We start from the raw sequence: 25,954 nt of genomic DNA, 5'->3' as shown, positions 1-25,954 counted from the left end.
CGGGAGAGGGATTCATCTCCCGGAGGACTCTTCACCGCCATGGTCGCCTCCGGAGTGATGAGTGAGTAGTTCACCCCTGGACTATGGGTCCATAGCAGTAGCTAGATGGTCGTCTTCTCCTTATGTGCTTCATTGTTGGATCTTGTGAGCTGCCTAACATGATCAAGATCATCTATCTGTAATACTATATGTTGTGTTTGTCGGGATCCGATGGATAGAGAATACTATGTTATGTTAATTATCAAGTTATTACCTATGTGTTGTTTATGATCTTGCATGCTCTCCGTTATTAGTAGAGGCTCCGGCCAAGTTTTTGCTCTTAACTCCAAGAGGGAGTATTTATGCTCGATAGTGGGTTCATGCCTCCATTGAATCTGGGACAGTGATAGAAAGTTCTAAGGTTGTGGATGTGCTGTTGCCACTAGGGATAAAACATTTGTGCTATGTTCAAGGATGTAGTTACTGATTACATTACGCGCAATACTTAATGCAATTGTCTGTTGTTTTGCAACTTAATACTGGAAGGGGTTCGGATGATAACCTGAAGGTGGACTTTTTAGGCATAGATGCATGTTGGATAGCGGTCTATGTACTTTGTCGTAATGCCCAATTAAATCTCACTATATTTATCATGTCATGTATGTGCATTGTTATGCCCTCTCTATTTGTCAATTGCCCGACTGTAATTTGTTCACCCAACATGCTTTTATCTTATGGGAGAGACACCTCTAGTGAACTGTGGACCCCGGTCCTATTCTTTACATCGCATACAATCTCATCGCAATACTTGTTTTACTGTTTTCTGCAAACAATCATCTTCCACACAATACGGTTAATCCTTTGTTACAGCAAGCCGGTGATATTGACAACCTCACTGTTTCGTTGGGGCAAAGTACTTTGGTTGTGTTGTGCAGGTTCCACGTTGGCGCCGGAATCTCTGGTGTTGCGCCGCACTACATCCCGCCGCCATCAACCTTCAACGTGCTTCTTGGCTCCTCCTGGTTCGATAAACCTTGGTTTCTTTCTGAGGGAAAACTTGCTGCTGTGCGCATCATACCTTCCTCTTGGGGTTCCCAACGAACGTGTGAGTTACACGCCATCACTTCTATCCACTTGGTGAATTTGTCGACAGCGACGAGCATATACTCGTATCCTCCTGGCGAAGCCTTGTGTAACTTTCCCACCATATCAAGGCCCCATTGAGCAAAAGGCCAAGACAATGGTATTGGCATCAGCTCCGCTGCCGGAGAGTGAGGTTTTGCGGCAAATCTCTGGCACGCATCGCAAGTTCGCACTATTTCCTTCGCGTCCTCAATTGCTGTCAACCAGTAAAACCCTGCTCTGAAAATCTTGGCCGCGATAGCTCGGCTGCTTGCGTGATGACCGCATACTCCTTCGTGTACTTCCTTCAGAATTACCCTTCCTTCTTCGGGTGTAACGCATCTTTGTAACACACCCGAAATACTTCTTTTGTACAACTCTCCTTTGACCACAGTGAAGGCTTTGGAACGTCTAATAACTCGCCTTGCTTCAACTGGATCGTCGGGTATTGTTTTCCTTAGGATGTATGATATGTACGCCTGCATCCATGGGATTTGCACCATCAGAACTAGATCATGTTCCTCTTCTTCTTCCAATGTTTCTTGCAGAGCGCCCGAGGATTTCTCATCCTTCTCCTTCTTTTTTGATTTCCTCGGTTTTGTGGATCTCTCTGTTATCACCTCCCAGAACACGCCTGGAGGAATCGCGAGACACTGCGACCCGATGTTTGCAAGAACATCGGCTTCATCATTGCTTAGCCTGCTGATGTGGTTTACCTCGCATCCATCAAACAGTTTCTCCAGCTCGTTATACATTTCCTTGTACGCCACCATGCTATCATTGACTGCATCACATTGGTTCATGACTTGTTGGGCTACCAATTGTGAATCGCCAAAGATTTTTAGTCGAGTTGCACCACAAGCCTTCGCCATCTTCATCCCATGTATAAGAGCTTCGTATTCTGCCTCGTTGTTAGACGCGTTTGGGAACGTCATCCGTAAGACATACTTTAATTTGTCGCCTTCAGGTGATATTAGTATCACGCCTGCTCCAGCTCCTTCTAACCTTTTGGATCCATCAAAATTCATAGTCCAGGTTCTCGATAAATCTGGGGGACCTGTATTTTGCAGCTCCATCCACTCTGCGATGAAATCTGGCAGAATTTGCGACTTTATTGCTTTTTCTTTTTTTCATACGTGATATCCCGAGGAGAAAGTTCTATTCCCCAAAGGGAGACACGACCTGTAGCTTCTGGATTGTTTAGTATATTGGATAGAGGCGCCTCGTTGACCGCTATTATTGGATGCGCCGAAAAATAGTGCCGCAATTTTCTTGCGGTTGTAAACACTCCGTATGCTAGTTTCTGGTACTGCGGGTACCGCTGTTTTGAAGGCGATAAAACTTCACTGATGAAGTATACCGGTCTCTGCACTCCATGGAGTTTTCCTTCTTCTTCTCTTTCGATAACTAGAGCCGTGCTGACCACCTGGGGTGTAGCCGCAATGTATAACAGGAGGGGTTCCTTCTCTTTTGGCGCCACCAAGATTGGTGGTGTCGAAATTGTGCGTTTAAGATCCTCGAAGGCTCTATCTGCCTCTTCGTTCCACTGGAACTTCTCTCCTTGTTTGATTAAGGCGTAAAACGGTAGCGCCTTTTCTCCCAGCCTGGCGACGAATCTGCTTAAAGCTGCGACTCGCCCAGTTAATTGCTGTATTTCTTTCAACTTTGTTGGCTTCCTCATTGTTACAATAGCTTGGATTTTTTTGGGATTAGCTTCAATCCCTCTTGCTGAAACCAGGAACCCAAGAAGTTCTCCCGCAGGGACGCCGAAAGAACACTTCGTCGGATTCAGCTTGAGACAAAATTTGTCGAGGTTGTCGAAGGTTTCCTTCAAGTCCTCGATTAACGTTGCCCCCTTTTTTGATGTTATGACGACATCGTCAATGTATACTTGTACGTTTTTTCCAATCTGTGTTGCTAAGCACTTCTGCATCATCCGCTGATATGTTGCTCCCGCGTTTTTCAGACTAAAAGGCATTGTTTTATAACAGAATACGCCGTAAGGTGTAATGAACGTTGTTTTGACCTCATCCTCTTCTTTTAATCTGATCTGGTTATAACCAGAGTATGCATCCAAGAAGGAAAGACGTTCACATCCTGCTGTGGAGTCGATAATTTGATCAATCCTTGGGAGGGGAAAGTGATCCTTTGGACAATGTTTGTTGAGACACGTAAAGTCGACACATATGCGAAGGACTTTAGTGTTTTTCTTCGGGACCAGCACTGGATTTGCTACCCATGTGGCCTCTGTATGCAGCTCCTTAATGAAACCAGCTTCTCTTAGTCGATCAATTTCTGACAGCATAGCTTTACGGTTTGGCTCCGAAAAATGCCTCAGAGGTTGCTTGATTGGTCTCGCTATTGGATCCAAGTTTAGGTGGTGCTCGGCAAGTTCCCTGGGTACTCCTGGCATGTCGGCTGGACACCATGCGAAGATTTTCCAGTGCTCACGGAGGAACTCGACGAGCGCGCTTTCCTATGCGAGGTCCATGTTTGTCGCGATGGACGTCGTTTTCTTCGGATCTGTCGGGTGGATCTGCACCTCCTTGGAATCTTTCGTCGTGTTAAAGGTTGGTTCCTTGTTAAATCTCCCTACATCTGGCAGCACATCATAATCAGTCGTGAGCCTTGATGCAGCGTACTCTGCTTGCATCCCGAAAGTTTCTGATAGTCGATGAAAATCCTTATCACATTTATCGGCTAGCGCGAAGCTTCCCTTGACTGTGATTGGTCCCTTAGGTCCAGGTAACCTCCATAGCAGATACGTGTAATGTGGTACCGCCATAAACCTCGCATATGCTGGTCGCCCCAACAAGGCGTGATATTGCGATGGGAAATCCACAACTTCAAACTCCAACCTTTCTATCCTGTAGTTTTCTCGGGTCCCAAACTGAACATCGAGATTAATCCTTCCCAACGGATAACTCGGCTTCTCTGGTGTGATTCCATGGAAACGCGTGTCAGTTGGTTTTAGATTTGCCAAGGATATGTTCATCTTCCTCAATGTATCTGCATACATAAGGTTTAGACTGCTGCCTCCGTCTATGAAGACTCGAGATACGTCGAATCCTGCGATCACCGCTGGTAAGATAAGTGCTTGACCGCCCTGGTCGAGGAACTTGCTGCGGGTGATCCGCAATTGTGAAGCCGATGTCCTGTCCCGACCAATTTAGGTACTCTATCGTTGGTGGAGGCATCTTCTCTGCCATGAACACTTGCCGCGAGATTGCCTTCTGAGTCCTATTAGACGGCCTAGCTTTCTGGATCATCGAAACCGCGCCGTTGGAGTTAGGATCCACATATGGAGGTGGGTGTGGTGCTGCCGCTATTCTGAGCTGGTGTCGATTTTCGTCTGTGACCGCGGGAGGAGGTGGTAGGTGGATCTCACTCCTAGGCCCTTGGGGGTTTCGATTTGCTGCTTGAGCGTTGGCTATCCCTGCTACTCGCAGCATTGCTTGAAAATTACGGCGGTCCTTCGCGAGATGTCCCGACTGCCTTCTTCCATTGTTGTTGAGATAAAAATGCATACGGCATGGCCCGTTCATCATATCTTCGGGAGTTACGAAAGGTCTACGAAATCTTGACCCGCTATTTTGCTCGTTATTTCGAGAATCATCTCTGTTGTCGCCTCGCTGCTCATTACTTCTTTGATATTCATCTCTATTGTTTCCTCCGTTGTTTCCCCGAAAACCAGCCGATATTTGGCCAGGAGCATCGTAACTCGAGAATTGTCGAGGAAATCGCCTTCTATTTTGAAAGTTTCAGCTGCGGTCCTCCTCTGGTGACCTGTGTCGCTTATTGTGAACAGCATCCTCTCCGTCTGCCCATCTGTTTGCTATCTCCATCAATGCTGACACTGTCCTTGGGTTAGTTCTCCCCAAGTCTTCGACAAAATCTCCTCGCCAAATTCCTGCCACAAACGCATCTATTGCTCTCTCGTCAGATATATTCTCTGCCGAGTTTTTGATGATGTTCCACCTTTGGATGTACTTTCTCATCGATTGATCATGTTTTTGTCGACACGATCTCAACTCTTCTAGTGATGCCGGTTTTTTGCAGGTTGATCGGAAGTTCTTGACGAACACATCCTCAAAAGCTGTCCCAGCTCGTCGATGGATCCCGGAGGAAGTTTCTTTATCCAGGATCTTGCGGCTCCGCTCAGGTGTATTTGAATACTCTGCATGGCTGTTGCCCTGGTGCCACCTATCAATTTCACCGTCTCCAGGTAATCGACTAGTCAATCCTCAGGATCTTGTAGGCCATCGAATTTTTTGAAACTATCGGGTAACTTGAATCCTGACGGGACTCGAGTTTTTTGAACCCGTCGCGTAAAACACGGGAGGCCGCACATATCTTCTTCAGCAAGTTCTGGTGACTGCCGATGTTCTCTTCTCTCTTGTCGCGCTCTGTCCACCCTAGCTTGAGTCGCTGTATCTCTAACTCCACTTGCTCTCGGTGGATCTTGCACCTGCTGCGGTAGGTCTCGGACTATTTTGCCTTGCGGTTCCTTCGGGAGGTGTAGGCTGCGAACGCTGCTCCCATGGCTCCACATCCTGCCATGGCCATGTTATACAACGCTTCTCTTGGATCTCCGGGAGGTGGCACGGACGCTAAGATAAAAGCTTGCGTTGCCATGTATCCCAGCTTACGGTGTTTTTGGAATAATATTCCCCCTCGTGTCGATTGACATAAAGGACATATCGAGGTTTTGGATTAAAGTCTCTCTTTCTGCTTCAGGTATGTTTTGCAGTCGAGATCTTGCTCTTCTACGAGCTTCTCTATGACTATCTCAAGAAGACTATCGACTTAACTCCGCTCTTCGCCTGCTTGATGCGGAAGCTGCCTCCCTTCTTCTGTTCAGAGCAGCTGTCTGTTTTTCCAATTCTCTTCTCGCTCTGGTGAGCCTATACTGGTATGCTTGCAATTCTTCCGCCGTAGCGGTTGTCTCCATTGGTTCAGAACCATCCATAGCTCTCGTGGCTCTATCCCATGCTGCTTGTGGAAGTTGAACTCTGACGCGTGGTGTAGGCCCGACATATTTAGTGCCCAAACCTCGCCTTAGGTCAGAGGTATCGACATATGGATTTCCCAATTCATCGAAAGCCTCTGATGTCTCCTCTTGATCGCGACTTGTTTCTCCAATGGCATAAACCTGATGATATTTTGAATTTTGAACTTTGCTGGTTTTGGTGACACCATCATATAGATTGGCGAAGACCTTGCCCACAGTAGTGGATCTGTCGATGAAGTTGAAGCTGTCGACGCTACTCGAGTCATCGCTTATATCGGAGTCCGCGGATGACTCGAAGGATATGTCGCTGAAGATTTTGGCGAGCTTTTCACTTGCCCTGGTGCTGATGAAGCGTGGCGACGAAATTTCTCCGTCGCTTGACTCTGTTGACGATGCTGAGTTCGAAATATCGGGATCGACCGCCGATAATCCCGACGAGATCAGAATTTCGAGACGATATGATCCTTCCTTCTCGACGCGGAAGTGGAACTTTCCAAACGTCATCTCCATGGGCTCCTCCAGATACGCATATGCATCCAAACGGGAGGGCGGGTGAGGAACAAAATCAACGAGACCAGTTTCGATCTGTTTACCTCTGTCCATGATGTTGCTTCCTACCGATGAAGTCGACCATCTTGAACATGCCATCGAGATCAGCTCCTTGTCGCCTCTAGATCCCACAGACGGCGCCAATTGACAAGGTATTAACTTGTCAATGCCTATGGATTGTAGACTAGGGTTTAGTTGGATGTAGAGGGCAAGTAGATCTCGAAGGTTTCAGCCGAAAAGTACTCGACGAATATGAAACTAGGGTTGTGTTGACAGTAAATTAGATCCTTTCTTTGTCCCTCGACTCCCCCTTATATAGGAGGTGGAGTCGAGGGTTTCGTAATACACAAGTTTACAGAGTCCGGGAGGGTTTCTGACCCGTCCCGCAAGATTACAAGTTATACTTCCTAATACAACTCTTGTTTTCCTTAATAGCATCTTGGGCTTCCGAATCTTCTTATTCTTCGGGTCGTGGGCCTTTAGTAAACCCCGGGTACCATCTTCGATAGGCCCATTGGGGGTGCCTATGTCACACGGCAAGCTTGCCAACAGCAGACCGGGCAGAACCTAGCACTCACGATACACAGCTACTACTTACTCAAACTAACACCAAGACCTAAAAATGCAGTTTATAGGTAATGAGAGCAAATATGGAAAGCTGTTGGAGATGCTCTGTTCTTAGCAGAAGTTTGGCGTTAGACCGACGAATGGCGGTGTACGCACTGTGTTTACGCTTGTATGGGTCAACGGCGCATAACCGTGCACATAAAATAAGCTACTCCTTCCGATCCATAATAAGTGTAACGACTTTAGTTAATTCATATTTATCCAAATTTAAACTAAATCTTCGATATTTCTTATGGATCCGATTGAGTATCAGATTGTATCAGCTCATGGGATGTAGGCCCCTAATGGGATGTCATGGGCTCATGGCCGAACGTGTCGCTAGCTCCAGAGCTCCCCATGCGTTGGCGACAAAGCTGTCCAGCTAGCTCTAAAAATTTTGCCAACAAAATAGTTGAATGTGTCAACCATCTCATTATCCAAATAAAACATCTCCTGTTTTGCATAAGATTCTCTCTAATATTTGTGCATGTCTCGAGTAACTAGCCCAGCTGTTTTGTGAACAAAGTATCTATCCAGAAACTAGTTCGTTAACATCAAAGCAATACCAGGTCATGTCAGACGACGTATGTATTCTAAATTAAGCACGACTCCAAGCCTATAAAATCGGTCTGAAACGAGAGGTTTATGCATCCACGGGTGCTCCAAAACACAGAGTACTACTGATCATTTCAAGTCGTGACGAGATGAGCTCTGAGAAGACATCATGGCCGGAGCTGGTGGGCACACAGACCAACCCCGCGTTAGTCATAATCAACCGCGACAGGCCCGACCTCACGATCGTGCTGCTGCAGGTGGGCGCCGCCGTGAGCCCGCCAGGCTTCCACGCCTGGCGCGTCTGCCTCTTCTTCGATGAGCAAACCGGTCTTGTTGCAGCCGTCCCCGCTGTCGGCTAACTGGGTGTAGCCAAAGCTTTAGCAACCACCTCGACGGGTTTATATCGCTGATATGGCCCTATCGAGCCGATTGTGTCGCTGTTATAGTCGTGAGTCGTGACTTTTGGAATAATGTGTTGTATCACTATATTGAACTGTCATATATAAATTTATGTGGCATGCATCTATGCTGAAAGATACGTCGATGGTGAAAACTGGCTGTGAATCAGATAGACGGTTTAGGCTATAAAACTTCTTTTCCAGGAAAAACAAGATTTTAAGTACAGCTCTTCTCTACTAGATTCGTACTTCAAAATGCATACAAACTCCATCACCGTTCCCTATGGAGATGCGCGTTAGAGGACATCACCCGCGCATTCATGTGTGTCAACGCCGGAGCTATGCGCCACCTCCCTAGTCCCAACCCACTAAAATTTTGCGAAGCGGCTCACACGGATTGGACAATTTGCCCTGCTCCCTGGCTTGACCTAGATTTTGTTATTTTGGCCCTCCTAACCCATGTGTTGGCAGAGGAACGGCTTGCCCTAGGTTTTGGTCATGCAATTTCCTAAAAATGGCAGTAACACATTGTTCAGTTAAAGAAACTCATTATCAGGTTAATGGAAAATTGAATAGATCGTGGTACATTTTGGCTCTCTGTTGTTGGTTCAAGCTAGCGGAGCTAGGATTGCATGTTGTGTCCCAAATAACATGATTCCGTAGTGAACCTACTTATGTTCTACTGGGCAAGGGGAATTTGGTTACGAATCGTGAGACCAGCTGCCCTGCCATGTGAATCATGCAGGTTCCCCTCGCCTCCGGTCACCGTATTGGCACTGCGAGGTGAGGAGAACCTTGTTCTTTTAGTTGTATCTAAAAGTCTTTTTTATCTAAATGTCTTTAGTACGATGAATTTTGTGGTCTTTGTTGGCAATGCTATGGAGATGTGTTCGATGCCATCGAGAATAAAGGTACTTTGGTTCTTCCCCTGTTGTGGTGGTACCCTGTCAGGTGGTTTCATAGAGCTAGAGTTTTTCTATATAAAGACTTGGTGTGTTCTTATTCATGAAAAACAAGATTTAATTAGGTATAGCTCATCTCTACTAGTTTCGTACTTCAAAATGTATACAAGCGCCATCACCGTTCCTGATAGAGATGTGCGTTAGAGCCTACGCAATCATGTGTGCCAAGTGGAGCTATGTTCAGGGAAGTTTGCATCGGCCCCTAGTTTGACCCAAATTTTATGAAGCGTCTCACACGAATTGGCTAATTTGCCTCGCCCCCTAGTTTTGGCCATCCTAGCCCATGCGTTGGCAACAAACCCGTACAGCTTGCCCTAGGTTTTTGTAATGCAATTTCCTTGTTGTTAACAATATGAAATTTCAATAACTCGCTTGTTCAATTAAAGAAACTCACTTTCAGATTAATGGAAAATTGAACCGGCATACAATGTGTTTAAGATCTTTTGTTTTTCATTCGTTCAAATCAGCGGAGCTAGGCTTGCATGTTGTACCCCAAAAATCATGATGTGCATAGCCAATTTATTCGTGTTCTACTTGAGAAGGAAAATATGTTTTGAATCGTGAGAGAGAGCAGCTGCCGCCACCACGGGAATCCTGCTGGTTCCCCTCGCCTCATCTTGTTGTCTTGGAACTGTTAGGTGAGGGGAACCAATATGAGTATGTAGGTTTGTGTTAGCGCGTCTTACTGTTTTTTTTTGTATGACATTTTGTGGCGTTAGAGTACTTATAGAGTATCATCTCCGGGCCAAATTCTCGAGACCTCTCATCTTCTCGATGGGTGACTCAAAGGGCTTTATGAAACCTTTGAAGGTAATAAAATTCATAGATGTGTACAAGTGGTGATGTTTTTTTTCTCCAAGTATGATGCAAATGTTTTTACTGAAGCCTTGGAAGATTTTTGTGTTGCAAAAATTGATATCATGAAGAAGATCTATTTGAGAGATTTTATTGTAATCCTTAGTTGTAGGAGTTAATTTATAGTTTCTTTGGTCTATTATGGCAAATATGAATAAATTACAAGTAAGTCTCGGAAAAGAAAAGTAGCCAATCATCTCATGACAAGATGAAATGAATCCAAAATTAATCTTTGCTCACTAGCCAATCGATTCTCGCCTTCAAGAATAAAACGATGCCAAAACACCGCACCATCATCCAATCCAGCTAACCAGTGGGTTTTCTCACGAAGCATGAGACCGTGATGGTTGGGGGCCATGTGGGAGGGGAGGGGGGGCATGTTTCCAAGACGTACGACGCATCATGATGACAACCATGCACAAAGGAAGGCGCATCCATTATTGGTACCGACAAAGTATGGTAAGACATTCATCCTGAACTGTCGGGTTTAGAATTTTAAATATTTAAATTTTAAAAATATATTTTAAATTGCATAAAAATCCTGAACTATTTTTTAACATTCTATTTTAATTATTTTCAGTGAAATGCAAAGTTTCAAGTTCAACAGTTGTGTGGTGTGAGAGATTAAAAAAAAGGTTGTTTAAGAGAAGAAAAAAAGGCTGGTGGTGATCTTGATGCACATATGAACACCTGAGTGCCTCCTCAGAAAAATCATATCTCATGAACCTTAATAAAACATCTATCTTTCCCCAGCGGAGTAAGATTTATGCATGCATGTCTCGAGTAACTTGCCCGGTTGTTTTGACAACGAACGATCTATCCAGAAACTGTTCGTTGGCAGCAAGAATGTGTCAACCATTTGTTTTTCCTAATAAAGCATCTCTTGCTTTTCATAAGATTCTCTACAAATAATATATATAATATATTCATGCATGCCTCGAGTAACTAGTCCGATGGATTTGTGAACAAACGATCCATCCAGAAACTAGTCCGTTAACACCAAAGCACCAGCAGGTAATGCCGGCCAATGTATGCATGCTAAACTAAACTCAACTCCAACTATAAATTTGGTGCCAATGAAACACTTACGCATTCCACACGTAGAGTCACCATATTCCTAATAGAGACACACACAAGATGACCTCTCAGAAGACATCATGGCCGGAGTTGGTGTTCGTGCCGGCTACGGCGGCGGTCAACAAAATCAACAGCGAGAGGCCCGATCTGACGACCGAGGTGCTGTACGTGGGCATTACCCCGAGCCCGCCAGGGTTCGACTCCACGCGTGTCTGCGTCTACCTTGATCCCCGAGACCCGCTTGGTCTTGTTGCCGCTGTCCCCGTTGTTGGCTAGCTGACTGTGTTGTTATATGCCAAGGCGGTGGTCATCTGAAAGTTGAGGTCTTTAACTAGTCAAATAAACAACTCGTTTATGATCAAACTTTTGTTCAAATTGCATTGTCGTTATCTGATAATATTCCATGACACTTGTGTCTTAGCCTTAGAACGTGCAACGCAAAGTTGATGTTCTTTAATCTTGTTGCATCAGTTTTCTAGTTGCATGCCACGCGAGAATAATGTACTCTTCGATTCATATTACTTGACACTAAAATTGATGTTAATTTTAGTGTCAAGTAATATGAATCGAAGAGAGTACCGATTTGTAGGCTGAAACTCAACGGTCATGACACTAGAAGAAGTATCTATTGTCAAGAAAAAAGAGAGTATAAAACGGTTCAAAAGACGTGCTCATCGGACACAGGTCTCACATTGAGCACAATGAAAAACAAAAACGTGTGGGTGACGACTGACGAGCCACCCTAGAAACTGGCTACCCACTTCAGCTAAGAGATTTATGGACCACGGTTGCTGATGGGTAAGTCACATTGGCCAGGGGCTATTTTAGTCATCTCATTTTGGATGTGGAAATGTAGATAAAACAATAAATATAAATGGTGCAATGCATTATTCCTTATTATTATCACTAGCAACTAATAATGCATAGCTAGGACCTTGTATGTAGGGATGTGAAGCAGCGCCCGATCCATCTGAAGCTATCAACCAAGCCCTTCTCGCTCATCAAGCTTGGCGTTTATTAGCCTTTGCTTACGCTTTTGTGCACAGGTGTTTAAAGCCTGGTATTATCCTAATGGTAATCTCGTTGATACGGTGCTTACAGGGCACCCCTCCTCGACTAGGATTGCCATATCTTATGGGCTGAAACTTCTGAAAAGGGGCCTAATCTGGCGAGTGGGCAATGCGCATAGTATTAGAGTTTGGCGTGAAAGTTGGCTCCTGAGGAGGTCGAGTACTTCAAAGCTCAAGATGAACTCCGAGCCTACGTGGAAGGACTAGATCTAGCTCGATTATCATTGAAACTGACTGAGTTGCAGTCACTAGGGCAAAACAGATTCCTCTTTCTCCATTTGGTTTCTTAAAGTAAGATAGCTAATCAAAGCAATGAGTTGTAAAAGTGGAACGATCGCAAGTTAGGGTTAGCCATGATCTTGCAAATCTTGCGAAAAATGAAAACCACGCTGCTTGGTTTGGTTCTGGGCAACCATGATTGGGTTGTAACCCCTCAAACTTAACAAAGTTTCTATTTTACTCCCAAAAAAATAGTGTTAGTTGTACAACTTTTTAATCTATTAGTTAGGGATGGAGCTCCCACCCCTGTCTCGCTTTCCCCTCCCCTTGAGAGTCTCCCGGCTCTCTCCCCCTCTTCTCCGGTGGTCTCGCTGGCTAGAGACAATGGGGGGAGGGGGCAGCCTGTACATAGTAGTAGTAGATCGTCTAGGGTTAGGTCTCCCTCTGTTGTTTGGGTTGTGTCCCAGACTCCCAGTGAGACGTTATGCCGGTGGAGCTCTAGCGGGTGACGGCATTAGGCTTGCGAGCGGCGCTCGGCGGCTGCTGCTGGTGGTGGCTTTGCTTGCGGTGCTCCCAAGGGCGAAGCGGTATGCGAACAGAGTGGGTGCCTTCCTATCCATATCCAATAAGCTCAAGGGCCTCGAGATCTAGAGGTGGAGGCCGTGATGGAGGTTTAGCAACCTCGTCCTCTTCTCTTCTAGTCAGCCATCAAGGAGATGGAGTCAAAGAGAGGTGGGGCTCCGATTTGTTGCGCCAAGCATGACAGGCTGATCTTCATCCTAGAGTTCATCAGCAGAGAATGATGTGCCATGTCAGTGACTAACTTGCCTCTGCATCTTAGGTCGAAAGGCAATCCTCCTCGACCACGAAGCAATGAAGCAATGGTCGTGCTTCCTTCTGGCCTCGGGCCGTTTGGAGGATCTCTAAACTCCAACCAGGCACTCTAGGGAGGAGCTGAACTCCAGCCGTTTGGAGGATCTCTAAACTCCAACCAACCATGCACTCTAGGGAGGAGCTGAACTCCAGCGGTGGAGATGGATCTTGAGGAATCGATTTCTTTTTCTACTTTTTGCCCAAGGTCCTTTCTGCGAACTAAAGCTCTTACCAATATTTTCTCATTTCTTCTGCTACCTCTTGTAACTTGTAAACCCACCATTGATAAATGAGCAGACCCATCCCCATTCAAAAATAATCTATTAGTTCAATTTCTACCGCCTCTTCCTTTCGCTGGCCTACCCGAGACGTACCCTTGTTAATCAACGTGCAAATGAGTGATTTACGATTGAGTAGCAAATAAACAATATAATGGATTTTTTGGGGAATAAATGGACAAGTTGATTAAATCCACAGTTTTCACCGTTGCCTCCGGCCAAACTTCCCACTTTCCAATAGTTCTTATCTCAGGGTTCAGGGTTTACATCAGTTTTCTCACAGCTCACAGTTTTCAGAGTTGCCTCCAGCCAAACAACTTCCCGCTTTCTCACACTTTTTATCTCATAGCTCATAGTTCACAGCTTTTTCAGAATCTACATTTGAACCAAACACATCCTAAACCTAGCCTAGCGGTCACTCCCACCTCATACCCATGGCTCACGGCGGGCTCCTATCTTCTCGCCCCAGGCACCATGCCCCGTCCGTGCTATTCGCATGTAAAAGGTATACTACACTGCATGTAACGCCTATGGAGTGAAGAAAAACACATTGCATGTAAAGTCCACCAGCTATAGTGAGCATCTAAGATATGGAACCTGATCCAACCCATAGATGAATACTACCTCCATCCAAAAGTTTAAGGCTTATATTTAAAAAAAAAGTCAAACCAAGTAAAGTTTAATCAAACTTTTAGAACAATCTATTAACAAATATAATATTTTTTAGATACCTTACAAAAATATATTTCATTATATATTTAATGATATTAATTGTGTATTTTACATGTTAATGATTTTTGGTAAAAGCTTAGTCAAACTTGACATAGTTTGACTTTCTAAAAATAATATAAGCCTTATGCTTTGAGATGGAGGTAGTAACAGGTAAAACAAAAGGCTAGAGACTACAGACGAGACCATTCATGTGCAAAGCATATCAAACTATCAGCCTGCAAAAAAAATCCAACGACAAGCAATGATGCCTAGCCTACCACAATCACCATCTCATTCTTTCCTATCCAATGCTGATCATATGTTGGCGGGCTACGAGCTGCCGCAAGGGAGGCTAACATTAACCTGCCAACCCGGGCAACGAGCACAAAGATGCGAATCCACCTTAGCTCACCCGGAATATGCTATACTAACACCATATGTGACCATGCCCGGAATATGCTATACTGCCTGATTTTCGACAATTAACAAAACATCCACCAACGATAAGTAGGCGCGAGACCTGACTAAAAACAAGCAGATCGTTTTGAATGAGCCACATCACCAGGGCGAATCATGCCGACGTAGCGCCAGCATTTTTTGGGTAGCAACGGCACTACTTATTGCATCATATCGTCAGCAGCAGTGTGCATGTGTGTGTCACTTCCGTTGGGTTCCTCTGATGAATCCATGTCTGCTGTACCTGTGACTGTAAGGGTTGAAACAAGATAAAGACCAGGAGCAAAACGCCAAGAGATATCTAGTACTGGAGTATTCCCTCCCTTTGGAAATAACTGGCTCAACTTTTTCTAGATACGGATGTATCTACACATTGAAATGTGTCTAGATACATCCATATCTAGACAAAACTGAGTCACTTATTTTGGAACGGGATAGTAAGATGTTTAAATACAAGCCAATAAAAGGAATACTCTACCAGATGTGTCGCCGCCACTACGCTGGCTTGTAAATGAGGAGCTTCGTTTAGAATCTGCATATGTGTGTGTATACATGTAAGGAATGAAACTAATAGCGTAAAGCTGTTGCAAGTAAGGGGTGGAACTAATTAACTAAAGCTGTATGGTTAATAATCTGACATAATGTGCATATTTAGTACTTCAGTGCATTGTTTATATATAGTGGCAACACTTGCACATGAAATTGTAGCTTTGTAAGGAACAATCCAACGGTTATTCATTTCTGGCAACAATCCAACAGTTATTCAAAATCAACAGAAATGATCAAGAAGAATGAAAAACAGCAATTACTAAAGAGCTTAAAGGAGCAAAACTGAACACTAAGAAGTTTCTACTTTTTACATTGTGGAAAGATAGACCCATTTTAACATTTTTACCATTGATCTAAAAGGGGCTTGCCAATTCTAAACACCACTTACAACTAAGTAAAAGCAGAGACCTTTATTTACCACTTACTACTCTTTACTAGTGAACTATTAAAAAAAAATGTAACTGGGTCCTTACCACAACATCGAGGAACAAACAGATAATTAATGGCTAAAAGGATAAATGTGTTTTTCAGGGAGGGAGTAAATGAAAACTACTACCAGACTAACGGTCCCAGCCAGTTAAACAATCTTAGCCAATCATGTCAACAGACTAATGATGAGAAGGAAACAAACCTGCAGACAGATGTGAACCTTTCACAGCTTCGAAGTTCTTGTATGTATAGCCCACAAAGCTAAGATCTTTAGAATTGGGAATCATCTGCAATAATTTTTCAAAACAATGGCGAACAACTTTAGAGTAAATAACGACATAATGGCAAAAAAAGTGGTGCGTACTCTACAAAGGCAGAGTTGATCCCTATCTATGGAGATCTAAAAGTGACAAGTGATTAAGGTGATTAAGAAACTTTGGGGTGGATAAAAAACAAGATGCAGCTTATTACAGTGACTGGAATTGATGGCATGGACATTTACAAAAGTAAAAGTGAAAGAAAAATATTTGCTAGATAGATACAATTATTAGAAAGGTTACAAACTCTGCCTTCAGGGAAAATGTCTTGCGAAGTTCCAAAACATTTGATGGTAAATTTTGGGTGGACATATATCATCAACAAGAAACTGAATAGTATGATGATCTTGAAGGTAGTCAGTTACTCAGAGGTAGCAATAATAATCCAATGAATTGCATCATAATAAATCACTTTTAGTAGAACTAGGGCACATAGGATGACGGATAGCCCAAACCCTGATATGGATATATGTATGCTTAACTTGGCTTTGCTTCACGTATATATTTAGTATTCCCTCCATCCATAAATAGATGCCTGAGGTTTGTCTACATCTGGATGTATCTAGACACTAAATAGCGTATAGATACATCCAGATTTAGATAAATCTCAGACGTCTATTTATGGACAGAGGTAGTACACATAATTACAACATTACAGAGTACAATAAATAGACAAATTCTTAACGTATTTTACTATCAACAATATTATAGTCTAAAAAATTATCATAAAAAGGGAATGCAAGGCTGAACGCGTTTTTAATATTTTATGCTAACTTTGTTGAATCTCAAACCTATATACCAGACTGAGGGTTCATAACTTCATTCATACCTTCCTTGAGGACCCAGAACCTGTTCTTGGGGGAGCAGGATCTACCTGCAGAGACAGAATGGAAGTGGTCAATATAATTTATGCACAAAACAGTAGAACATATGGAGCTGAAAGATTGGCGTGCTAATACAAAATAGAATTTCTTCGAAATGTTTAAAGAATCAAACATACAACAAACTAATGGAAACAGATTTTCTTACTTCGTCGAATTTCTGAAAATTTTGTGTATCCAGTTCATCATTTACTTGAGGCTTAAATGCTGCCTCCAATTCATAAAGCTTATCCCATTCAACTCCATGAAACCAAGGATGAGCCTAACAAAAAGAGATATATGTTAACCAAAATTAAGAAGTAATACTCTCTTGGAATCCAAATATAAGTCAGTTTGGACAACAAGATTCCACTTTGACTGCTCAGTTTTGTTATTGCAAAACACAAAGTTATAAGTATGTATGCAACTATATTTCATGATAAATACTCCCTTCATTCCAAAATAATTGACAATCTAGGTTTGTCCTAAACTTCTCTAAGTTTGACGGGATCAGAAGTAAATGTGCCGATATTTGCAATGTCAGATATACATAATGTAAAAAATACATTGTATGATTAATCTAATATAAATTGATCTTGTAGATGTGGATATATTTTTCTATAAACTCGGTCAAACTTAAAGTAGTTTGACTTAGGACAAACCTAGAACATAAAATATTTTGGAACAGAGGGATATAGTAATAACAAATTCATGCGGCCACTTTAGGTAGTATTTTCTACATTGACGTATAAATCTATAAATGTTTTATGGACATGGAGTCTAAGAACAACTTGTATGTGCGATTGGGGACCGCGGATAATACTGAGAGACGAATACCTTTATTTGATCTGCCCCTTCACTGCCAATCCTGTGATCAACATCACACAAGAACCGACAAATCAGATCCTTAGCTTCAGGAGACAGCCTTGAATTTTCTGGAAATTTCAAATAGCTTCTCCAATGTACAATCTATGAAGTGGTAAAGTGGAGTCAGTGCAGTACCAAATAGACAGTCAATTTATGGCAAGTTGTTTTATTGGTCTTCTGAGGTGAGCAAAGACATGACAATGTACTAGACTTGACCAACTTTATTAGCAGTTACTACTTACTACGTATGTGTGGAAAGGACACAAAACCAATTAAAGACGGAAAATATTACAACACTATTGCCCTGGACAGAACACTATTGCCCTGGGCAGCATACTATTACCCTTTTAGTAAATTTAACTTGCACTTAAACATAAGCTCCATACTAAATTACAATAGAAGCAAAATCACTACACTACAGTGTAACCATTTTGAAGAAGCAAAATGAATCATAATTGCTACTCCATATTACCCTCCAACAGTAGACCTATTATATAATACAAAGATGTTATCGTATGGTTAGGAGTCCTAAAACAAACAGAATATGCCATGAATTTCCATTCAAAAAAAAGTAAGAGGTGTAACCCCTTATTTTGGTTACATCTCTACTGATAGCGTGTGTTAAACACCCTAAGCTAAAAGAAGAGAAATATGGTTTAAAAAATCCACAGAGAAAAAAAAATCTATCCCACAGTTTGACAAGGTCCTAATTATGGCACATCCATTTCTCCATTACATTTTAGCTACGGGTTGTGATATGGACACTCCAACCACTAGATATTATCTGCAACATATTCCAATTGAAAAGATAGTGTAAAGTTCTAGCCTACAAACACAACTTTAATAGTTTGTAATTTGAAAAATGCCACTGGCGAACCAGGTATGACGTGTCATTGAGACACCCAATCGTGTATTTAAAAACTGCACGCCTTGCAATGGCATCTCCAAATTTACAAGTACACAAACAATTGGGTGGGGGGGCATAATAATCCAGTTATAGAGGGATTATTCAACAGCCAAACCTTTCGGCATGTAGTTATTGGATCATCAGAATAAAACGGGGGATACCCAACAAGCATCTCATACATGATAGCACCCAGAGACCACCTGCGTGTAAATAAGATATAAGCAATCATAGTGAAGTTATGGGGAAGGGGACAAGTTTGATATTTTCGTTTGAAGATCAAAATCGGAAATAACCACATATGTGCACATGCAATTCTTAGCATACCAGTCACACTCAATTCCATATCCTTTTTTTAGTAGAACCTCTGGAGCAATATAATCAGGAGTACCTACTGTTGAAAATGCCTGTAAATCCATTTGAAATGGACGTGAAAAATCTTCGTGAAGTTATTCACTTTCGAGAAAATATGCTGATACTTCTAAAAAGAACAAACAAATGAATTTGCGCGTAGCTAGTTCGATGCTAACTATGTAAGCACACACCAATTTTCTCCTGTTCTTCTGCCAGTGCTGAAGCTGTTCGTTTTGACTTCTCCACCTTCTACCATTTGTTGTATCATAGAGAGAATTATCAATGTCCATTGACTCCCTAAGATTTTCATCAGTCATAGGTTCATCTTCGCTCAAGGTTGACAATTTTGAGCAATCAATAGGCTTACACAAGCCAAAATCTGACAACTTCATGTGACCATTCTTATCGAGAAGCAGATTATCAGGCTTAATATCTCTGTAAGGATAATAAGAAAAAAAAATTGAGTAAACAAATAGAAAATACTGAAGCATATTCAGATCAGATTCACAAGCATATGACCTGTGGATGTAATTATGTTTATGAATCGACTCAATTGCAAGAACTGTCTCAGCAATATAGAAACGAGCCACATTTTCAGTTAAGGTATCCTCTCTCATGAGCAGGGTCATCATATCACCTCCAGGGAGGTATTCCATGATAAGGTAAAGGTACTCAGCATCTTGGAAAGAATAGTATAGCTTCACGATGCAGTGGCTACCAACTTCAGCCAGCAAGTTTCTTTCAGCTCTAACATGTTCCACCTAATAGATATAATGAAAATATTAGTTTGAGAAAGAAGAACCCCTAATAAATAGTTAATTTTTTAATCAAAACGAGAAACAAAATCTGGGAAACTTAACATATCAAGTGTCTTGCGTTAAGCAAAAAATCATGTAAACAACCTACCTAAAAAAATGCTTAAGGTACTTTTCCTATGTAGAGTAAAAAAACAATAAAGAATACATGACAGGCAGTCCTACTCTACAATCTGGTCGAAATATAATACTCCTACATAACATCTCTGTCAAAATTATGAATAAAGGACATCCCTACTCTGCAACCTGATCATATACATTGAGTCAAAACTTAACCAAATACGTAAACAGCACAGTGCTCTCATCCTACCTGACCCTTGACAACCATTTCAGACTTCTTTAGCTTTTTCATTGCGTAAATGTTCCCAGAGGATTTATCCCGGCAAAGTTGAACCTGACAGAAAATAAAAAAGATAGTTGTCACCTAAAGAGGTCAAAGCTCAAGCATGGCAAACAATTGTACCTTAAAAATCAGGAACCGCAGAGAGTCGGCAGATCTAGGAAATGTTAAATGCCACCAACTGGCACTAACAAGTAACAATCTAAAATATATTGGGATGACTACTATGTTTATTTGGTAAATGTGAACTGCTTATTGAGCACATATCATAGAATGAATAACAATTGTAAATGTGAAATGCCAAAAAATGACTTAGAAACATGCTTGTAGATATTGGAAGATGCAAACCTCCCCAAAAGCGCCTCTTCCAATGATGGTGAGCAGCTCAAAGTCATCTACACAAATTCTATGTCTTTTAAGTCTCATGTATTCAGTCTCCTTTCTCTCCAGCTCCTTTATTAATTTTATTTGCTCCTCCCTAGGAACTTGTGAAGAAGCTAGCTGTTGTTCCAAAAGTAAGCGCCTGCAATTGTACAAAAGACAAGTTCCTAGTCTTGATAGAAATGGAAGCAGACAGTGTTGCATGATAAGCTGATAACGGTAAGTAATACAAGACAAGATTACCAAAAGAAGCAATGGGGCGAAGAATGAATATACACTCCCTACAGATAAGAGTGCAAAAGGATGACAGGAGAGAGAAAGCTTCCAATCCTATTTATATACAAGAATTTATTATTTTCAAGAAGATCTTTGAGTGCAGACTTTGGTAGTAGAAACAAGGATGAAGACAAACTGGAATAAATGTGGCGAAAGACTGAGCGATCAAATTTCAGGAAATATTTGGGAAGTGTGGTGCCTATTAAGTTGATTGGGCAATTTCTGTGATATATGAAGTGTTCCGCTTGTCTAGATAGCTGCTGGTTTCCTTAAATTGGGTGAAGAGGAGGTATGACTGAAGGACAGTGGATGGAATAAACTTTGTACTTCGTTTGTTTTTGTATCTGACTTTATGGTAACACAATGGTTTTTGAGCTTGATGTGCATAATTGCATTCCAAATAGTGTGGTTCGTTGTTGTTTTGGTTTTTCTTTTTCAAGGGAGTGTTAACAAGCTATGTGTAGACTTTCAACTCTATGTTGAGAGTAGACAAATGAACACGAGAGTGTGTTCTTAGAACAAGAATTAGAGTGACAAAGATGCGTAATGTGGGTGATGTGATGGCTGGAGCTGCACAACTACATCAGACGGCACTGAGGAGGGTGCATGAACAGCGAGATCACTGGCAGCCCTAGTAGGCCCTAAGCCCCAGCACTTCAACTCAGCAGTGAACAACACCATGGAGAAGGAATGGGAAAATGTCTCTGGCAGCTGTGTTCGTTTCTGTTAGCATGGCCATGTGGAAGAGCGCAAACCCCTGGGAGATCTTGTAATGCCCTTACTTTGTTTTTGGCACTTCATCGTGTACTTAACTGGTTGCTAGCTGACAGCTGTGCCGGTGGCCAGCGAAACATCTCTTGGTCTTTTGTTTTGTCTTTTTCAAACAGGATGTTGGATACTTGGTATGTTGTAACGTAACCCAGAACCTAATGAGGGGCGCGTATGGAAAAAAAAGCAAGCAAATATGTAAAGTAATTTTAACACATGGATCTCTCAACACTTTTACTTAATTGCTTTTTCATGAGGACTCAACCTTCTTTACTTGAAATTGCATACTGAGCCAACTCCATTGTGCCAGCGGAGGGTAGGGGGTCCAGGTTCCGGCAGGGGCCTAAAGCCCCTATGATTCGAACCACCCATTAGTTAGTACTACCTCCGATTCAAGGAATAAGGCGCCCTCGTTTTACGTGTTTTTTGTTTGATCAAGAATTACATCAAATATATAAAGATTTTTTGTATGAAATTAGCATCATTAGAAAGTTCTTTTCAATACGAATCCAACGATACTAATTACATATAATATAATCAAGATTGTGTTGCTCAATTTTTATGGTCAAAGTTCGTCTTGGAATACGCATGCGCCTTATTCCTTGGGACGGAGGTAGTATGTATCTAGTTTTTGCCGTGCCATCAGTTGGGTAAATAACATTTATGGTTTGATCAAGCACCTCTATCTAGTTTTTGCCGTGCCATCAGTTGGGTAAATAACATGTAAGTAAGCGCCAACCTCAGTGAAAGGGCAAATGTGGGCTATGTCCCACCCTGCATTCTGCTTTGTTTACATCCAATTATTATGTGACATAAGGAATTCTTTACAAGGAAACACATACTCTTATAACAGCTTGCGGTGTTGCTATTATCAACTTATAGTAGTACCAAAGTTCACTGTATAGCATGTCTGTGCACAAATCAACATGCAGATCAACCAAAAAATACAAGACAGCAGTAATGAGCATGAATAAAGAGTTTCAAGTGAACGCTCCCAGCACCACATGTAACAACCGCATAGGACAAGTACACTGCAGGGCACTTGAGCGGAGAAAGAATCGGTCAATTAATCCCGGTGTTCATGCAAGACTCCTGAGCTCCAGCGCTCATCTAATTTTCAGGTGCTTGCTTCTCTACCTAACTCAGTCCAATATTCCTGCCGCAAGTCAAAAACTAACTAAGTGTCTGGCACAAAACGTTGCCTCAACACCTGCAAATTAGCTGGGATAGTATGTCGTAGCTTCCCATCGGCCGGGAACAATATCCTGGCGTCCATAAATAAGCGCCTGCATTGTACAAAAAAAAAAAACTAGACAAGCATCTACGCTAGCCCCTCTCCCTCCATCCCTAAACGCAGAACCCAAGCACTTACAATTAAGGAAAATAGTCCAGATTATACACAAGCGTCTGGCGCCAGAGTTTGTGTCGACACAAAACACTTTCCTGGTGTCTGATGGGAATCGACCACAACTACCAGATTTTATTCCCTAGTGCCCGTCGCAAGCACCGCATTGTACATACCCTAAGCAATCAGAAAACACAAACCCATTTTTTCCCAGTCCTTGAACAACTAGAAACACACTGCCAAAGTCTGCTCAGCTCAACAGAAGCAATGACTCAACCCAATTAACAGATACTACCAAGCATCCGAAATTCCTCAGAGGATCAGCTTACTCCAATTGCACATCCCAAAAGCTCAGGAATAGCTCGCAGTAGAACTTACAGAAACATTCTACAACAAACTACCCTAGAAGTTGTCGAATCGCCAGCTAAAGATACAGCACAAACTACAGGGGAAACCACCCCTTCGATTGCTGAGTAGCCCCACACGGCCACACACCTCGATCATCCTCGCCCACACGAGATCTAGCTACATCGCACGCGGCGGAATCAGACACTGGTGAGTTAAGGTACGAATTTGGGGACGGGGGTAGGACCGGTGGTGGTGGTGGTGGTACCTCTCGTTGCGCTCCCGGAGGTTCTTGGAGCGCTCGCGGTAGCCGTTCTCGATGATCTTCTTCGCGGCGGCCACGCGCTCCATGGTGCGGATGGACCCCACAGGCTCCTCCTCCGCCACCGCCACCGCCACCGCCGCCAGCGGCTGGCCCCTGCCACCGCGCGCCGCCGACTCGCTCTCCATGGTGATGCTAGTAACGCCCAACCCCGCAGCCCGCGCCTCCACTGTGTTGTTCTGTCGGGCGCTCGTAATAAATTTTGTGTTTTTGTTTTGTTTATTTCAATATTTGTTTTATGTTATGGAGTATCTTATTTCTTGTGACGGATCTATCTTCTCTTTCGGCTTCACGGATGCGGCGCCTTCCTTTTGGTTAGTCTGAGGTTAGCATTGACTAATCAAGTTTTAATGAAGGATTAGAGGCTGGAAACAGCTATTAATCTCTACTTACTTATAAAAGAGCAAACACTCAACTTTTCTATATTCACCAAAATTAGTGTACACAAAGCACTCAGAACCCTCCGATCTGATCAACATAATTAGATCCAAGTGTGTAGTACTTACGTACGTGGTCCGCCGCGGATCGAATGGCTTAGCTTCAATGTTCAGGTGAGCGGACTCCCGCCCACGTCACTGACTCATCCCGCTAATCATGTCCCCAAATCATGGAAGAAGAGAAATATAGTTTCGCAAATCGCATCTCCCATCCACCAACGCTCCTTTATGCGGGCCTGGATCGGATGAGGATGATCGCGACCACCATGGCCTTGTAGACGCGCAGCTGGCGTCGGTCCGCTTCAAGTTACATGGAGAGAGGGGCGCCGCTACCTACGTGCCGTTGAGCCTGGTGAGTAGGTCACCCGCCGATGAGAACATGAGTCTGACCTTCCCGGTTGCGCCACATGATCCTCGTGCTCGCGGACGCCATGTGTGTTGATGTGCCGCCCTTCTCGTTCCTCTGCCCACACACGGACGGCGGTGGCCTCCTTCCAGTACCTAACATCGCATCGATGTTGGATGAAGGAATGTTTTACCTCCACCGATTCTGGTTATTTATAATCTTGTGAAGAAAGCAAAATACCCTACATAATAGCCGGTTATTTATCAATTTAGATCCTTACCCCAGCCTCTGATTCATGTAGAGTTGTACACCCCATCATTTTTGTATGGTAAATCGTGTTTTGTGTGAGCTAGTAATCATGTACGTACACACATGTATAAGTTCAAATATATAGAGATGATCACGTATTGTTAGTCAAACTTGTGAAATAATTAAACATACTTAGAAATATACATATAAGATACAACCGAAGATAAGCTAGTCAATTATCGGTTGCTAGCTTCAAATTTAACAGAAAATTCGATAAAGGACGTTTTATTACTTAAACGGTTTAAGCATTACACCTGGTCTCTGCATAGCTAAGATGTGCACAGCCGTCCAAAAATCCAACACACAATAAAGTTGGTACAAAAGAAATAGCATAAGTCTATAATAAACTAGGCCGAAGGAGCCGCAGTCCTGCGATTATGCAGCCACCCATGTTGGATAATAAATTCCTTCAGTGTAACCTTCAACAAAGAAGACACCTCCGTAAAAAGGTCGCGATCCTTCGGGCACTAAAGCAACGACTATGAACGGAGCAAAGTCGTACAGCGGTAGATAATCTGAACTTTTATCATTAAAAACATGTCATTCCTACATAGCCAAAGCGATCATATAACTGCAATCGCTCCCACCCTGATAAGTAACTTGTACCTATGATCCATCACGTTTAACCAATTGCCAAAAATATTTGCAATGCTACGTGGCGGGTATAAGGTAGAAACTATCTAAATGATTGGCCATATGGACCTAGCAAACTGATACTCGGAGAAAAGATGTTCGATTGTCTCCTCATCGTGATAGAAAAAATATTTCGTACATCCATGTCAGTTGTGTTTTACAAGATTATCTTTAGTGAGAATAACTCCTCAATAAAAATACTACGCAAAAACCTTTATTTTCAAAGGTATCTTCATTTTCTAAATGTATTTATTACTAACTACCGGTTGAATGGATATAGATGCGATTAAAGCTTTGTACATGGAACCTACCGAAAATACACTAAGTAAGTTCCCAACAAAATTCATCGGGCCCTTGAATCAGCTGGACTAAAGCTAATCTCTGTAGTAGTTCATTCCAAGATGTCAACCAGGGTCCAATAAGATTACGCCTGAATATCATAGTTGGTGGAGATATTTCCATCATCTTTGCTAAAGTATCACCTTTATGACATACAATATTATACAATGCAAGATACTGTTCTCGAAGGGTGGTTGTACCCAACCATTTATCCTTCCACCGATCTCTTATGGAGAAAGAATCATATGGGAAAAAGTGCTTCTTGGTAGCCATAATACTAGCCCAAAAATGAGAGTC

General features: G+C 42.7%; 1 protein-coding gene across 2 annotated transcripts; it reads right to left on the bottom strand.

Moving 5' to 3' along the window:
• Positions 1-14,465: 14,465 nt before the first annotated feature.
• Positions 14,466-23,663, bottom strand: LOC124708021 (serine/threonine-protein kinase 38-like). 2 transcript variants are annotated; one of them, XM_047239712.1, is made up of 13 exons: positions 23,540-23,663; positions 20,505-20,679; positions 20,127-20,210; positions 19,521-19,762; positions 19,193-19,436; positions 18,975-19,054; positions 18,766-18,850; positions 17,714-17,845; positions 17,046-17,159; positions 16,846-16,890; positions 15,902-15,986; positions 15,200-15,253; positions 14,466-14,971 (listed from the first exon to the last, which is right to left on the bottom strand). In XM_047239712.1, exons 1-13 carry the CDS (start codon positions 23,620-23,622, stop codon positions 14,883-14,885), a joined length of 1,512 nt encoding a protein of 503 aa, XP_047095668.1. In that variant the 5' UTR covers positions 23,623-23,663; the 3' UTR covers positions 14,466-14,882. The 2 variants fall into 2 exon arrangements, with proteins under 2 accessions (XP_047095668.1, XP_047095669.1); XM_047239713.1 differs by having other exon boundaries at positions 14,466-14,965.
• Between the last annotated feature and the right edge of the window lie 2,291 nt (positions 23,664-25,954).

Source organism: Lolium rigidum, chromosome 4 (assembly GCF_022539505.1).
Source record: "Lolium rigidum isolate FL_2022 chromosome 4, APGP_CSIRO_Lrig_0.1, whole genome shotgun sequence".
In the NCBI taxonomy this organism is placed as follows: domain Eukaryota; kingdom Viridiplantae; phylum Streptophyta; class Magnoliopsida; order Poales; family Poaceae; genus Lolium; species Lolium rigidum.
This window is presented reverse-complemented; position numbering and strand designations above follow the sequence as displayed.

Coding starts and splice junctions, on each gene's coding strand:
- LOC124708021 (XM_047239712.1), bottom strand. CDS start 23,622: ATGGAGCGCGTGGCCGCCGCGAAGAAGATCATCGAGAACGGCTACCGC. Junction 19,055..19,192: donor AGAAGAACAGGAGAAAATTG/GTGTGTGCTTAC, acceptor ATGGATTTACAG/GCATTTTCAACAGTAGGTAC. Junction 17,846..18,765: donor CAATAACTACATGCCGAAAG/GTTTGGCTGTTG, acceptor ACCACTTCATAG/ATTGTACATTGGAGAAGCTA.